This window comes from Takifugu flavidus, chromosome 7 (assembly GCF_003711565.1).
Source record: "Takifugu flavidus isolate HTHZ2018 chromosome 7, ASM371156v2, whole genome shotgun sequence".
Classification (NCBI taxonomy): Eukaryota; Metazoa; Chordata; class Actinopteri; order Tetraodontiformes; family Tetraodontidae; genus Takifugu; species Takifugu flavidus.
The window spans coordinates 5,490,598-5,507,673 of record NC_079526.1 but is presented as its reverse complement, the minus strand read 5'-3'; the positions used below and the strand labels follow the sequence as shown (position 1 = coordinate 5,507,673).

The 17,076-nt window shown below is 40.5% G+C and overlaps 1 protein-coding gene across 5 annotated transcripts in view; it reads left to right on the top strand.

Moving 5' to 3' along the window:
* si:ch73-63e15.2 (protein strawberry notch homolog 2) overlaps window positions 1-17,076 on the top strand; it is a 40,750-nt gene that overhangs the window by 15,334 nt on the left and 8,340 nt on the right. Inside the window, exons 1-19 of one of the 5 annotated variants that reach the window (XM_057039011.1) lie at window positions 4,510-4,911; window positions 10,087-10,263; window positions 10,823-10,909; window positions 11,884-11,989; window positions 12,127-12,287; window positions 12,377-12,510; window positions 12,599-12,689; window positions 12,803-12,946; window positions 13,043-13,160; window positions 13,252-13,357; window positions 13,524-13,677; window positions 13,772-13,948; window positions 14,165-14,262; window positions 14,524-14,606; window positions 14,761-14,943; window positions 15,098-15,219; window positions 15,330-15,461; window positions 15,579-15,714; window positions 16,770-16,882. In XM_057039011.1, the coding sequence (XP_056894991.1) occupies window positions 4,852-4,911; window positions 10,087-10,263; window positions 10,823-10,909; window positions 11,884-11,989; window positions 12,127-12,287; window positions 12,377-12,510; window positions 12,599-12,689; window positions 12,803-12,946; window positions 13,043-13,160; window positions 13,252-13,357; window positions 13,524-13,677; window positions 13,772-13,948; window positions 14,165-14,262; window positions 14,524-14,606; window positions 14,761-14,943; window positions 15,098-15,219; window positions 15,330-15,461; window positions 15,579-15,714; window positions 16,770-16,882 (2,382 nt within the window). In that variant the 5' untranslated portion in view covers window positions 4,510-4,851. Of the gene's footprint in view, window positions 1-4,508; window positions 4,912-10,086; window positions 10,264-10,822; window positions 10,910-11,883; window positions 11,990-12,126; window positions 12,288-12,376; window positions 12,511-12,598; window positions 12,690-12,802; window positions 12,947-13,042; window positions 13,161-13,251; window positions 13,358-13,523; window positions 13,678-13,771; window positions 13,949-14,164; window positions 14,263-14,523; window positions 14,607-14,760; window positions 14,944-15,097; window positions 15,220-15,329; window positions 15,462-15,578; window positions 15,715-16,769; window positions 16,883-17,076 lie in introns of those variants that run through there. The other 4 variants (XM_057039009.1, XM_057039008.1, XM_057039012.1 and 1 more) reach the window with 4 other exon arrangements.

The following is a 17,076-nucleotide window of genomic DNA, read 5'->3' as shown; positions in this document are numbered from 1 at the left end:
ATAACCACATTAATTAAACGCTAAATAGGATTAAGATACATAAAGTTGCAGGCTACATAAAGTTATGTAGGCTCTGTTTTAACAAAAAATATAAAGAAAAATTGCTTGCCAAGTGCTCTTTTCCATACCCGTCTTTTAACATCAAGGAATTCAAAGGAATTTAAGGAATCTGTAAACAAGCAGCTACGTCTGAACAATGCTGTCTAGCCAGGATATGGGAATGTTTGGTTAAAGGTCAGACCTGAAACTTTTGTCTTTTTATTTCATTTGTCTGATCAATTTGTGTCTATCAGTGTTGTTGCAGTGTATCACACTTCTGATGATCTACCCATCATTTTTTGTTCAGCCCTGCATCTGACGTATTTCTGAAAGCAATAGTACACACACCACTCACACACACCCACGCCAGAGGCAGTTTAGTGTCTCCAGTCATCCTAATGTGTAGACACGGGAACAAGGTAAATACTGCGCATAGACATGCTCAAACAGAGTTAAACCTGAAATCTTTTTCAGTAACACAAAACAGCTGCATGGCAACCTAGTTATAGCATAATAAAGAAGTGGATCGGTACATGTATATGGAAAATTTGGGGAAAATACGGTATACCTTGAAAGTTTTTTGGCGTCTGTAGGATGACTTTACGTAAAAGTCCTGAGACTTTGTTTCCATCTGCCTGCCTCCCAATTTCTTGCTTATCCTATATAGAGCCCAGCCTCCCACCCGCCTCTTTCATCCTGTGTTTTATGTGTGGTCTCTTAAGCTTCATTTACCATAGAGCAGCATGATTAAAGGCCACAGTTGACTAGATAACTGCTGTGGTGTCTTCTACCCTGTTTAAAGCCATTTATTAAAAGACTCTGCAATCTAACAGTTGTCAACAGGTCCACGCTGCTTGTCTGAAATCAGGTGATTCTAGTGAGACCTAATTGGTGCAGCACAATGGTTTGAATGAAGGTGCATCTCTAATTGTCCAAAGAGGAGATATATCAGGCGTTTTCTTTCATTTCCTACACGATTCATTCATTCATTTAATCATTTGAAATGGGACGGATAATTAAGAATCTCTGCACCCCTGCATTGACATTGAGAGGAATAGCTTTTTCTTCAGTTTTAACTATTGACGATTAATGACTAATGATTGCTAAATAAAAATCTTTGTCAAATATTTTACTAAGGAGAAATATGAGGCTAATTCCACTGTATCTGCCACTCATTTTCATTTACTGGCAGTGAGGTTTTCAGTTTTTCAGCTACTTTTTATTGGTCTGTGTTACAGTCAAACTGTTTTCCAGAATAACCAAAAGTAGTACCACTTTTCTTTTTCTTACATTTTATAACTGGTAGCGATCTTCAGATAATTGCAGTTGATTCTTTTATTTTAGTGGTTTGATTAAAGCTTAATGATTAGTTATGATTTGGGCACATAGTCCTAATCAAACCCTGTAAAATAGGTCCACAAGAAGTAGGATATATGGAGGAAGAAACACAAATTTAATGCCCCAGTTGACTCTGATTGAAGCACTTAAGCTTTTATGAGCCGGATTACTGGACGTTTATATGAGGAACATCGTGAGTGAGCACCTGGGTGACCTAAGTGTGTCACCTGGATAGTCAAAGGGCGTGTGATTGATTAATGCTAGTTATTAGCATGTTTTAGTGTTAATATTAGCACACATTTACTTTACTTGTGCTTGCACTAAATGTGTGATTCATATGGGATTTCCCTAATTTTGTCATCTTGTGTTGTCTGGTGGGTTTTCACTTCTATACAAGTCGATATGTGTGGTCAGGCATTTGTGATAGATGCTGGCTATACTGTATTGTCTATGGGTAAAAAAGTCCCTGTTAACCTGTCAACAGGGTCCTTATCCTTCACAGAGTAGCCATGTGATGGCTGGTCAGCTTTCTAAATTGGGGAAAGGTTTCATTTTCATTTTCTTGAGTTATGTTTTCTAAGTAACAGATATTTAAGCTCTCGATCCCAGCAACAGAATTATGAACTGATTGGCTTTGAAAGTAAAGTACTGCATTTATCTACACAGATTAGTGGTATAGTTTTTGACATGCTTAACCCTTGCGTGGTGTTCGGGTCTAATAAAAAGTGAAAACGGGTCCCACAGACCCGAACACCGCACAAGGGTAAATACCCATTTTGAACCTGTTGTGTTTTTAACTCTGCTTTATGAGTGTGTGGCATTCACAGTAGAGCTGAGCTGTTTTAGTATCTGTGTTTTAAAAAGCTGTAAAAACCTTTTTCCCAGATTTCGCATTCGTGTCAGATAGAAGGAATTGGCGTGTTTTGTTGTGCATTCTCAGCTGTTTTGTTCAGATTTGGACACTCCCTGACATGTGAGGCACGGACAGAAAATGTAAGTCACAGGGCCATCATGAGTAATCCACCACCCCCTTTCCCCTCCTCATTTTCCCCCTCTTTTTCACAGCCATCCTGCCGGGCCGGCACTGATTTTGTTCCACTGCCCCTCCACACACAGAAAACAAGACTTTGTTCTTTGCTGTGTTGCACCATGCCAGTAGAGAAGCATTCATTTGTGACTCTGTAGAATTATTATTGTGAGAATTTATTTTGTCAGTTGATGAGCATACGAAACGATTGCTTTGGGTCAGTTAGCCGTAGAACATGTGGGGAAATGTGCAGCTAATCAGTGTGAATTGAATACACTCAGAGGGACACACCTACCAAAATTTTTACTTGATTTAATTTTAACGTAAAATCTCATTTTTGATATGAGGGTTAACAACGCTCTTGTAACTATTAAATTCTTCAATTGTTATTCTATACTGTGTATTGTAATTCAGACATATACACATGCAATATTTATGTCTTCCTTGTAAAAAATTCCCTCAAAATATAATAGATAACTGCAACAAAATTTCTTAGAAAATTGATATGATAAAAAAAGTCCCAAATCGGGCAATTCTTTCCCGAGAACTTGATAAATATGAGTTGCAGAGTCTTTCTTTGCAGGCTCGAGACAATAATGATCGAGGAATGTTGAATTAAATAAAAATCAAAGGTTTGTCACATGTTGAATATTCAACAGCATGAGAGAAATTAAAATCTTACTGTCTAAGTATTATGCAAAAAAAAAAGTCTTGACAAATACTGTGAAGAGCAAACACACCTACCGGTACCTTAATTTGAAAGTGCAGCTCAGTCTAAAGCTCGACATTAAGGTTAAACATTCACTGAACTCTTTGGGTGTGAACAGTATCCTGCAACATTCCTGATACACAATTTGAGTAAAGGTCAGCTTCTTTCTTCCTTTGTAATTGTGATAGCAGATGGGCATAATGTTACTTCCTGTAGGCACGCATCATTTCCCAACAGGACTGTTATCTGTCAGTGAATCTGGATCAGCTCCAGAGGCTAAAAAGTTGAGGGACAACCTTGCTAATATAGACTAGCCCACTTTTGGTTAGTGGTAACTATGAAAGTAAGCATGGATCTGAAATTTTAGAGGCATTGGCACAATGTTTTACCTGTTTAGTGTATCTGCATATTCAAAAGATGCCCATTAATGATTAACTCCTTCCCACTGATGGCCTCCATGAGGCACATGACATAGTCATCAGGGAAGGATTCCCACTCGTCCAATGATGACAACATGGACAGGCGCCTCTCCGTCTGTGTGTGTGAGGCTTGCCTTCAGTCTCGCCAAGATGGACCTTACATTACCTTGCTATACTGAGGTGATATCATGGATTCCTGGAAGCAGGAGAAGCAAGGCCTGCAAATAGATCCCTCTATTCCATCAAAAGTGATAAATCACATTATTTTCATTTTTAAATACCACATTAAGTTCATTTATGTCTGGCTCTCAGTTAGCATTGCTGTCATGAAGAAACTAATGTGATGGGATAGCTTGGATTTGTTAAAATAACCCATTTGTCATCTGATTCCCAGCATTTTTGAATAATTACAGCCTTTATTCCAGTAATGCGAATGCAAGTCAGAGAAGGTTTACAATATCAATTTGCCTCTGCACATAAACCTATTGTTTAATAAATGTTAACCGCTAAAATATTTTTGCTCTATCTCTTCTTTGAGTGACTCACTAGCCCAATGAGCTAATTACACAGCTCACTTGATTCCTTTAGAACACATTTGTCAGTGTTGAATCCTTCAAGGAAGTGAGCTCGGCAGACAGGTACACGGACCAAATGAAGACCGACAGACAGCCAGCCAGTCATGGATTTTGTCTGTCTGTATAATATGAGAAATTGTCCCAGGCCCATTAAAAGTAGCAGTTTAGCAGCAGGGTGTGAAGAGCAGCCAGGTCCAGAATGCAATACTGTTTACACTACAAATGCGGTTGAGTTACACCATGTACAGTAAAAAGGGCCTGACTGCCAGTAACTCTAGTCACTTACCAACAAAAGCATCATTTCCTGAAAGCTCCTCCCTCCCCTCCCTCCCCACCTCTCCCCTCCCTCCCCTCCTCTTCTCTCTCACTCACTCTCCAACCACCTCAGAGGAACTAGTCCACAATCACTATGACTAAGTTCGCTATGCAAATACAAGCCTGTCCTGACAAAGCAGGAAGCACGTTGTAGACTTGCTTGTGCGTCTGTCGGCGAGGGCAGCGGTGTTTGTGTGCAGCAGCTTATTTGACAGGGTTACCTGGAGTACCGGCAGATGTGTGTGTCCAGGCAGAGAGGATCTGTTAAAGGGTTGCTGAGTGCCCACTGTTAGGTGGAAATGCACCAGCAGTAAGGTGAATAACATCACTTTGAGCACCACATGGAAGAGCCCGTCATATTCAGGGATTCACGGAGAAGCGGGATTGTGTGCGCGTGTACTTTATTCCATCATTGAAGTGCTCGGACTCATGTCGCTCATGCAGATCTGGACTAAATTTTATTCGCAGCTGGGACGACCTCTTCCTAAGGTACAAATGCTGTCTACTTCTTTTTAGAAGAAAGCATAAACTGCTCTGAGTTGTGTACATAAAAGTCTCAGCTTCCTTATCTGATATGTTTTGGATAAGATTAGGCTGTAGTTTTTAAAATTTTAACTTCCTTGAAATTTTTCTGAAAGCAGTTCCGTGTGATTCCAGTTCTCTTCCAGATGTGATTATTTTACCTTGTTTTCTAACATGGGACGGGTGAGGAAACTAAAATTAGAACCTTTTCCTTTAAGGTTACGGAAACCTTTGCTCAATGAGGAGGATTGCAGGACAAACTAAGCTATATCGAAGACTGGGGACATTTTTTAAAATCCTTTTTTTAACAGTCATTTAGCCTTGTCTCTTACCACCTGCTCATAAGTCTGACACAGCTGTTGTTTCTTGGTAAAATACTGACGAACGTATCCCTGGATTAGCATTTGAGCTCACTGTTGAATGATGACCTGGTTGTGGCGTCTGCGATTTTTTGCGCTGGTCAGGTCGGAGACAACAGTAATCGACCTGTTTCCTGGTTGATGTGTAGAGATGATATGGCGTGCGGTAACTTGCTGAGTTTCCCAACATCGGACTAACTGTTATTTGACATTATCGTTTACATATTGTTATCATGTCTTATCTTGAGTTGTTTTCTTCTGGTCTCACATATGCAAGGATTGATTTGTAGTTTTTTATAATGTATTTCATTAAACTCAGCAGAGCCGTGTTCGTGTGAACACGTGCTTAGGTAGTAAAGCCAGTCCTTTTTTGAAGCAGCGGTATGGGGAAATGGTAAATTTAAATGTTTAAAAATAGATGGAAATTGAATCAAAATAGAACATGAGGGTGTGCATTAATACCAGGGGTGCAGCTGAGTGGTCCATGATGTCAGTTTCCTGGCATTACTGGAAGAAGAAATCAAGTTAACCAGTATTTTTTGGCCATAAATTTTTTAAAATTAATCTTTTTGCCTCCATTTGAAGAGGTCATGCTCCAGACAGAAGACAGCCGAGAGGGCATAATGGTAATATTCCAGCTAATTATCACCTGCCGACGGGTCTCCTAATACAACGTTGGACAGATGCACAGATTCCCTTTTCTTTGGACTTGTGTAATTCCACCCTGCTGGTCCTGACTGAGATGCAGCGAACTGTGCTTCGCCTCTAACATGTATTTTTTTATACGGATGGATGCATTAATGTATGGGTCAAAGCAAAAGAGACTATTTATGATGATATCCCAGTTAGGGATATTCTTTGCATTTTGTGGTGATCCTCCCCGTGAAATAATTTCAATTGGGATTTTCATCAAAACAATATGTGCAGCGCCTAGAAAGTCTGTTATTATGAAGCAGAGATTTAAGCTGTAGTTGTGCTCTTAGGGTAATGCTGTGTCACTCATGCCCTTTATGGTTGACGCGGCGTTCCATGACTTACAATATGGAAAAATTCCAGGAGGCATGTAGGTAGCATTCAGTCCCTGGCTCATTAAAACAGGAATATTTAGCTTTCAAGAAACCAGCACTCGATATATGAAAGGAAAATGTTCTATCAGGTTCAGGTATATGCTAACCAAATCATTCTGGAATCTTTTGACTTCCGAAACATCCAAACTACCCAGATCATCTTCAAATTCAGCTATGCCTCATTTGTAAAAAAAATATAGAATCATCTTTGATGTCTCTGGTGACAAATTGTAAGTAGGAAATGTCATTTAATTTATTGTGAGGTGCCTTAAGTAAAACATTACATTTCATGTTTGCATCTTTAAAAAAGATTATTGTTTTAGCTACTGGTAGTAATTCAACTAATTGTGAGCAGGACTTGACACAGAAAAGGTGGACAGCTATGTGAAGGATGCTGGACATGCAGCAGGGTAGCTTTACACTTTAGAAAGAAACATTAACACCAGTTCAAGTCGACAGCACATGAAATGAGACATTTTAATGCATGCGCATGTGCTATCTGACAGGGTCACTTAAGGTCATCAGGCGGTCTGACTTAGAGGCACTGTACTCTGCCGTATTAGTGTGTCACTGTTTCCCGGCTGATATGTTCTGGTACAGACTTCACTTTTGTCATTCAAAAGAACAGTGTGATTCAGGCAGTAATATACACCCCTTACCATCAGCGCGACATATAATGTATTGGTGTCATTAATTTCAAAAATGTCAGATGTCAGATGTCTTCACTGAGAAGTGACAACAGTAAGCCAGACTGACATTTGTGCCAAAGATAAGAGAGATCTGAGAATAAGATAATCAGCACGGGGTGATATGAGATGTGTGTTTGTGTGTACCATGTGAGTGTGTACGGAAGTGGCAGACCAGCATGACTTGTTTCCTGGCCTGGGAATAGCAGCCAGCTTGGCTTGTGTAGGAGGGGGAAGCCCAAGGCTGGCGCTGGTCTGAGGTGTGAGTTCGGCCTCTCGGTTAGACAGGTTATTGAGTTTATTTCTGACATTTGTGTTCTTTAGACGACTGGACACATTAAAATGGGTTTTGCAAATACTAAATTAAATATAGTGATATTTCCTTACATGCTTTTTATTCTGTACAGTTAATTACATCATAAATGTGTATTTCATTTGGAATCTATAAATAGCATCTCCCCACCCCTCACCCCCTTAAACCTGCTCCTGAACTCCATCTTGGAATATTAAATAGTGTTGTTATAATGAAGAGAAGCAACAGCTGGTAAAACTATCTGTCATAATTAGCATGTGGATATTTGGCCACATTTCTTGAGCATTTATCTTTTGAGTGCTTTTGATGCAGGTAATGCCACCAAATCGCCACCTGGAAAGCAGCTTGTAGGTGACAGGAGCACCAGGGCGGCAGCATCATTTACAGTCTGGCATTGAAGGCCGACTGCAAAACTCTTTCTAATTTTTTCATGGTATTTGTTGCCATAAGGTAAATCCCCAGTGCCGACAGTTCTGCAGAGACCAAATGTTTTTTTTGTGTTCGTGCCTTTAAAATTCAACAGAACAAATGCAGATGCTTCTGGGAAATCTGATAAGTCGCTCATGTAAACCAGCTGCTTTATGTAATGACACTCAACAATTTCAAGAATCAGGTTTTTTTTTTGTATTCGAGAAAGCTTCTACATTTAAAGGCAGTAAAGGCAGGCTGTGGGAGCTGTTTTAAAAGTGTGTTTTTCACTTAAGGGACTGTGTCAGAACCAGTGGCGAGTGTCAAACAAAGGACATCTCGGCACATTTTTGCAATTACAAAACCCCAAATTTGAAGTGTTTGATTGTGCAGCAGTAATTTAGATCACATGGTTGTTAGTCAGTGGTTCATTTATTTTCCTCCTTTCTCCGGATGTAACAATGCACAAACAATGTTCTTTGGAGATAAAATCACAACCAAAGGTTGCACTGCAGTATGTGCCACCTGGCATTGACATGGTGTTAGTAGTAAATATTACTGTTTTTTTGTCAATGCAAGTTTCACTTGTACAGTAGTTTACCGGTAGTTGTTTTCATATTGTAGATTGAATCAGTTGTTTCAAGAGGTGGATTTTCTGTAGAAACAATGTTTCACATCCTCCTTCTACATCTTTGCCCTGTTATTTCAAGTTGATTTTTATTTTGCTCGTGTTTAAAAAAGAAGCAGGATTAGCACTTACACGCGTGTGTTGTGTTGTGCTGTGTGTGTGTGTGAGGGATGTGTTCTGTAGAAGGAGCCAAATTAACATCAGAATTCAGGCCTTATCTTGCTTGTCAGGAGCTGGTCTTCGATGCACAGGTCTTGGGTATGGGTCTGCAGGGGCCCAGACACTGCTGCCTCTGTTCCACTCTGCTGAGCAGCAGCATTAACATGCTCTGCTGTGTTTTCATTTGCACCGTTTCAATTGTGATAAGCTACTATCTGAACTCAGGGTCTTTCTTCCACCACCGCTTCAACACATTGTGCTGTGCTCCCTGAATGGACACACTGTGGAAAACCTTTAAGTCACAATGCAGCTCCACATGGACATTACCGAGACACCTAAATCATATGGAATATTTCCCATGTGTTTTAATTTTTATTTATTCCGTAATATCGTAGCAGCTAATGTGTTGTGAAAACACACTGGTGAGTAATAAATGAAGAAAAGCAAAGACTTGGGCTTTAGCTCCTGGATTACAAACACCCTCTACACTTTTGAGGGGAGGCAAACTTTTGAAGAGCTTGTTTTCAGAGCTCATGCCTGATCTTGCCCTCAGGAAGCGCATGTAAAGAAGAGGAACAACAAAAGCATAGTGAGAGAGGTGAAGAGAATATAATCTCAGAGCCTCAAGCAAACTCTGATAAGATGAGTGCTATATCCTTGAAAATGTTCTCTTTGTAATACACAGACATCAATGTACCACAGTCAGCCAGGCGTTCCTCTAACGCCAGAAGCCGAAAATGAAAAAAAATAAAATAAAGCATCGTTGTCTGCCTGCCGTTTAGCACCCTCACTGGGCCCCATTCCCATGTGATGCAGTCATGTTAGCAGAAAGCTGTGCATCCTCTCAGTGAAATACAGTATGTTGCCTTTTTTACACGGATAAATACAATGTAATACCTTGTCTATTTTTTACCATTCTTAGTCTCTGTAAAGCAGCTGAAAGGTATGATAAATATTGGGGCTGCCTTGTCTCTGAGGAAAAGGGTTATTATATTGCTAAATAAGCAGATTTTTTCCGTGTGATCCACCCGAGGCTGTTGCACATTTCTTGTAGTGTGTAGCTGGAACGTGTGGGTGTGGGAACTCCCACACATGGTTCCAGGGGAATATGCACAATCACATACAACAAAGTTAAGAAAATTCACATGTGCATTTGTGACACTTTCGTTCTCTCTCTCCAGCTGCTTCTTGATTGCTATGTTCTCACACTCCTCAACAGTAACACTGTTCTAGTTACAGATGGGTCAGGACTGGGCATGACATGCTTGTGACTTGAGAAATGTATAAATATATTGATTGGAAAGGAGTCATGGCTGAATTTGTTCTGGTTATTTTCTGTGCTTCCTTCTAAACCAACCTAGTCACCATGTTACATGCATCATTTTCCTGAACGTGCAATTTCTTTTTTTTTTTTTTTCAGTGTAAATTGTGCAAACAGCACAATATTTACCGGTTTTAATACTATTACCTACAGCATTGGTCCCTTGCTAAAGCCATCCTTTCTTCTGATCTTTCTCTTCAGGACTTAGCCTGCATTGATGAGCTCTCCACAAACTCCCTGTTCTCCTCTCCGGCTGACTCACTGTCAGAATATGCCGATAGCCAGTCCTTCATCAACGCAGACAACCTGGACACCGTGCCCACCATCTGGGACATCAACACTAATACTACGAACGCACCAGCACAGAGCCAGTTAGAGGTTGGTTGCAAGCCTTTGCACACACATCTTTTATCAATTATGCTATCCTCTCCTTTATCATCTACAGTTAACTTTGTGTTCTTGATGCAGAAAGTAAACCAAATTGTTCCTCTTTTCTGAACAAAGTATTAGTCACAGAGGTGAATGATTGTCCTGTTTGTGCGTCACATGCTTTTAAAGTGTTGTCCCTCTGTGCCTGTCATAGTCTGGTGAATCCATTTTCAATTTATTGGTTCCGGGAATGTTTTTTCTTTCTATTCTAATGTCAGCTATTTTCATTTTGTCCTTATTTTCTTCATTAGCTTTCACAGGCTTTTTTTTGTATTGATATTTTTTTGCCCTTCCCTGGCGTTTGATGTCAAAATTCTGATAGAAATGTATACTTTATAACTGGGCTTATGTCTAAACAGACATATTTATTCAACTTACACAAACTGGAAGTCTATTGCAGGCATACAGAACACGCACAATTTGTCTTTTTTGTTCTCTTTTTCTGTTATAGTTGTATCTTTTTTTTATTTGCGTTTTGTTCGTTTTTGATTTTATGTTTTGTCGACAGCTAAATGGCACCGGCAGGTTTCACGGTTTGGCAAGTTTGGATGATATAACTGCTCTTATCAGCACGCCACCTTTAGCAGGATTCCAGGTAGCCTCTCCAAACTGGATGTTTAAATTCCGATTTCCCACAGAAACCTAACCCTGTCACTTGGTTTCTCATTCCTCGCTTCTTATATGCCAGAGCCATGGTCCTGTTTGTTTGTCATTAAAGTGGACAGAATTGCCTGGTATTCTCTAAAGTCTACTGTATGTTGTTTCCCTTCTAGACTATTTAACTTGTTAATATAGTAATGGACAAGCATTTAAAGATAATGTACTGGTTAATGCCTCAACTCTCTATGTTGAACAAAATTTGGGCATTACTTAAGACACATTTGGAGCCAGTTAAATATTCACCTTATCAAACAATCTGTGGCCTTATTTGGGCCTGATGTTGGGGCTTTGCATTTTGGGGTTCAGTCTTGGGTAGATTGAACTCAGTCAAACCTTTTTTTATGTGGTAGAATTTTGTGGGGGTTTTCTATGTTAATGATTTTTAGAAACAAGATCAACATTCTGCAGTCATCCATTAGCTAAACTATAAATGAATCAGGAAGTGTGGCAGTTACCATGTGCTCTATGATAACCCATAGTTCACATGTGAGGGAAAACAGGACAGTGTGTCTGGCAAGTGTGTAAATCTGGACACACAAATATCTATGTATATTACACATATAGTTTTGCAAATCCAAAATATTTTACCCTCTGAATTCTTTACAATGAAACATGTCAAATTTGACTCAGGCTTTTGTTCCAATTCCTAGCTCACTGGACCCTCCGAGGGCTAAACCACTTCTTTACATTCTGTCTGCTTTTTCTTTCTGACGTTTCATCCGCTCTGTTTAACTGACCTTGATAAGATTCTCTAACTGTTTTTCTGTCTATATGCTAATCTGATACTAACTGCTTATCTGCCTCTGACTCTCACAGCTTGTCCTTTTGTTAACCAGATGGGTCAAGTACAAATTCCAATTCTGGCTTTTATTCAGGGGGAACAATACTTTAAAACTGTTTTGTTTCCAGGTCCAGAGAACCCAGCCTCCTCCAGAGGAAGAAGAGGAGGCCGAGGAGGAAGAGACAGAGGAACTGGGACATGTAGACACATATGCAGAGTACAAGCCTTCCAAATGTAGGCTCCTACACCAAATAAATCCATTTAACTTTCAAACATTCTTTAATTTTAACTTGGTCATTAATTTGTTTTGTACTCATTGTGGCATTGAAATATGTGAAATCTTAATTTGCTCTTTCTCCTTCTTTCCTCAGCCACTATAGGAATTTCTCATCCTGACATAGTAGTTGAGACCAACACTTTATCAAGCGTCCCTCCACCTGACATCACATACGTTCTGTCTCTCCCTGAAACAACCATTAAAGGTGGCCTGCTATCCGCTCTGCAGCTGGAGGCCATCATATACGGCTGCCAGGTATAAGGCACATCCATTTAATACAAGAAGTCATTATTTTTGCATCCATGAGTGTTAATTATCCATCATCCCTTTATATTTGCCATTAGCAACATGAGGTTATACTTCAGAACAAGCAAAGGGCAGGCTTCCTGATTGGAGATGGGGCAGGGGTTGGCAAGGGACGCACTGTGGCAGGAATCATTCTTGAGAATTACCTTAAGGGAAGGAAAAAGGCTTTATGGTAAGGTATAGTTGCATGTACAGAGCATGCACAGGCTGGTTTGTGCAGAATCCAACTGAATTAAATCCTTTCCTGTTCCTACTTTCAGGTTCAGCATATCAAATGACCTGAAATTTGACGCAGAGAGAGATCTAAAGGACATAGATGCACCACATATTCCTGTGCTTGCCTTAAACAAGGTGAGTCCTGGAGGAATCGGTGACAGAGCAGGAAAATCCGTTTATTGTGAGATGTTTGTCAAAGTGTATACAGTATTTACCTGAGTTTTGACTATTTCTTTTTGCTTCTCTAGATTAAGTATGGAGACACAGCTACCTCAGAAGGAGTCCTATTTGCAACTTATTCTGCTCTGATCGGCGAGAGCCAGGCAGGGGGGCAGCACCGGACGAGAATTAAACAGATCCTAGACTGGTGCAAGCCAGACTTTGATGGTGTTGTATCCTTTCATTTTGACAAGCACATGTCTGGGTTTTCTAATGCAAATTGCTTTTTTGGAGTTTGCGCTTTTGTCCTTAATCTCACCCACTAACAGATCATTTTTGATGAATGCCACAAAGCTAAGAATGCCACATCTACAAAGATGGGCAAGGCAGTGCTTGACCTGCAAAACCAACTGCCACGGGCTAGAGTGGTGTATGCCAGTGCCACGGGTAGGCTGACAAGACAAGACTGCGAAAAAAACATGTACACAATGCACTGAGGATTTAACTTGTTATTTTTTTTATTTAATCTTTGCCCCAGGTGCCTCTGAGCCAAAGAACATGATCTACATGAGCCGTCTGGGAATCTGGGGTGAAGGCACACCCTTCAGAACCTTTGATGACTTCCTACATGCAATCGAGAAGCGGTTTGTACAATCACGCTCCAAAGTATTGTGTATTTAAAGACTTCCCTGTCATGTAATCTCCAAATGGCTGTGTTTACTGGAATATACCTTTTGATCAGCTAGTGGAAATATCTGGTTTGCCCATGATCAAATTATGTGGTATCATTTTTGTGTGGTTTGTATACAGAGGTGTCGGTGCCATGGAGATTGTTGCTATGGACATGAAAGTGAGTGGGATGTACATTGCCCGGCAACTGAGCTTCTCGGGGGTTTCCTTCCGTATTGAAGAGATCGGACTGGACAATGACTTCAAACTGGTCTACAACAAGGCTGCCAAGCTGGTAAAGATCCCAGATGATGAGTGGGCTGTGGGTTACTGCATTAGTGTATGCCATTGTACACCATTTGTGATCTTCTCCTTAAATGTGTGTCCAGTGGGCAGAAGCTTTGCAGGTATTCATGCGTGCAGCTGATGAGCTGGGCCTGGTGAGCAGGAAGTCACTGTGGGGACAGTTCTGGTCATCCCACCAGCGCTTCTTCAAATACCTCTGTATTGCTGCCAAGGTCCGCTGTCTGGTGGAGCTGGCCCAAAAAGAACTGGAGGCTGGAAAGGTCAGTGCAAATGATTCTAGGGGGCTGAGTCATATAATATGTATAATCCAGAGTATTATACATGACCCAAGGAACATCCAAGTATGAAGTGAAATTCAATACAGTTTAATTAGTGAGCAAAATGGGCAGATTTAATTTAGTGCTAAAATGAATCCTGTGTAGCTGGTACGTGTATGATGAAGTGGTGCCCTGATATGTCATTTCTCTCCTTTGCAGTGCATTGTTGTTGGGCTTCAGTCTACTGGAGAGTCCCGCACCCGAGAAGTCCTGGATGAGAATGACGGCCATCTTGACAGATTTGTTTCTGCTGCAGAGTGAGTGCAGATTAACATTTTACGTGCCATTTTTGCTTGTCACTGAAATTAGATTGATTTCAATTTGTATTTGCTAAAATTACAAAGTGTTAGGTGATTGCTTTGATTTTAAACTATTCCTGTGACAGATGTGTTCATCTGTCTGCCAACAACTGGCAGTGACCTGTACTCTATATTGAGTCCAGATCTGGAATACACTTGTGTTATTATTATTTTCCTTTCATTTATTCATAAGTGCTTTTTGTTTGCTGCTGTCTTTAGGGGAGTATTCCAGTCTCTTGTAACAAAACACTTTCCATCAGAGAAGCAGAGGAGGGAGAAAGCACCAGGGAACAAGAGGAAACGTAAGTGGGCTGAGACTGTTGCTATAAGCGCGGAATAATTCCACAAATTTCAATAGCAGTGAAACACCACTCAGTGCTTTCTGCATTCTGTGTTATGGCTTTGTGAATGAAGACATTTCAACGTCTCTTTATCGACGTGATTATTCCTCAACAGGGAAGCCTCGAGGTCGCCAACCTAAGGTACCCAAGCACAATGTGGACAGTGGTGGGGTGATCAACATCAGTGACGACAGCAGCAGTGACTCTGATGGAATGGAGACAGACTCCAACTCCTCACCAGACTCTCTGCTAGACAATGATGATGTCATCTTTGTTAACCACACTAACGGTCAGACAGGTAGCCCACTTGGTTTTATATAGCGCCTGTTATCTTAGCTATGACTATATGAAGTTTACTGTCTATTAATGATATATATTTATTTATTTATTGGCCAGTGTGTGCATTTTGCATTAAGGTTGAGTTGTTATTGTGTCTTTGTTACTGTCCACAGCCAGGATAGAGGAGATGAAGCAGGACCTCCTTCACAAAATATCCATACTGGGAAAAGAACTACCTCTCAACACCTTGGACGAACTCATCGATAAGTTCGGAGGACCAGATAAAGTCTCAGAGGTGGACGTCTTAATCAAAGAATAATCAATCAAATACAAACATTCAGGATTTATTTGCGACAGACTATATATAGAATCATACATTAACAGTGTGATGTATTTCCTGGGCAGATGACCGGCCGTCGGGGACGTGTGGTGCGGCGTCCCGATGGAAGTGTTCGTTATGAGTCGCGGGCTGAGCAGGGTCTAACCATCGACCACATCAACCTAAAGGAGAAAGATCGGTTCATGAGTGGAGAAAAGGTGAGAAAATAGTAGCAGAAATAAACATCTGCCGCAGACAAAACAGTTTTGTGTCATTGCAATAAATCATTTCATTGACTTTATTGTAATGCGACTTTAAACCTCTTTCATTTCCAGTTGGTGGCCATTATCTCAGAGGCTGCTAGCTCTGGAATCTCCCTCCAAGCAGACAAGCGGGTAAAGAACCAGAGGCGGCGAGTCCACATGACATTGGAACTGCCTTGGAGTGCAGACAGGGCCATTCAGCAGTTTGGTGAGTCATGTCATATTTTGGGCAGGTCATAGGAAAATGAACTGAAAGCAACTTTGCACAAATGTCAGGTTTGGCTGAAGGGATGGCATATTTAGAGGTCAAAGGTCGTGGTCACAAGTAGCGTGGGTTTGGCAGTCTGCTGATCATACTCAGGAGTGAATGGTTTTAGTTTAGATTGTCGTAACAGCTAAAATCAAGTTTCATACACACATTGTAGCCATTGTATGCTGGTGGCATGGTTGACTCAGCCATGAACTCTGCTGTCTAGGGTATTTTCTGCAGAGTTTCATTTGAATATTCTGAAGGTTAGAGTCACGCTGACGCAATACAGGTTTTATATGCTACAACACAACCTCACACCAGAGGAAAATTAATTCTATTAAGTATCTTTTTTTTTTTTTCTATTAATGGCACTTCCATGTGTTATGTAGGTCATCGTGTTTAACAGGTTACAATCCTCCTGCCATTTTTCTGTTTATTGCATGTGATTGATCTGTTTTGTGAGATGAAATAAGAAAGTTTCATTCACATTGACTGTTTATTGATGATAATGGTGGATATTCACAGCAAGCTGCATGTTGATAGATATCTGTGTGACATTTACAAACCAGTTTGGCGTCATATTTAGAGTAAAAAGTGGTATAGTGCAATTATAAAGCCATTTGTAGCACCAACATTTGGAAAACATGTAATGTTGAGTAGTGTGCTTTTTTTGTTCTTGAAAAATGATGTTATTTGTGAAGAGGTTAAATAGTCCACCTGGGACAACTTGCTGCCTGTGTGGGTTTTCTCCAGGTACTTCAGGTTTCTCTCTCAGTCCAAAAACGTGAACAATAGGCCGATTGTCGACTCTAAATTTCCCTGGGTGTGTGCATGCGAGTGAATGCTGTGTGTGTCCTGTGGTGGATGGGTGATGGGTGTATTCCGGCCTCATCCAGTGATTGCTAGTATAAAGTATAAAGTATAAACAACATTGCAATTCCAAACTTGTATGCTGTGCTTTTAACCTCTTGAGTGAATAACAGTGTATTCATCGAACCTTTTTTCTGTCTTAGGTCGCACCCATCGATCCAACCAGGTAACAGCCCCAGAGTACATCTTTCTCATCTCAGAATTGGCAGGGGAGCGACGTTTTGCCTCCATTGTGGCTAAGAGACTGGAGAGCCTGGTAAATAATAGATGTTGCCTGGAGATACAAAAGCTGTATTTGCACTTTTCTTTCTTTTCAGATATTTTACTTGCTGTAAATTGAATATGGTTACCTGTTTGACTTGCCAGTGTGATGGAAACTAACTCAATATGTTTTGGGTTTTACTGATTTGTTGCATGTCGCCATCACCTCCAGCATTTGCTTCCTTGCCT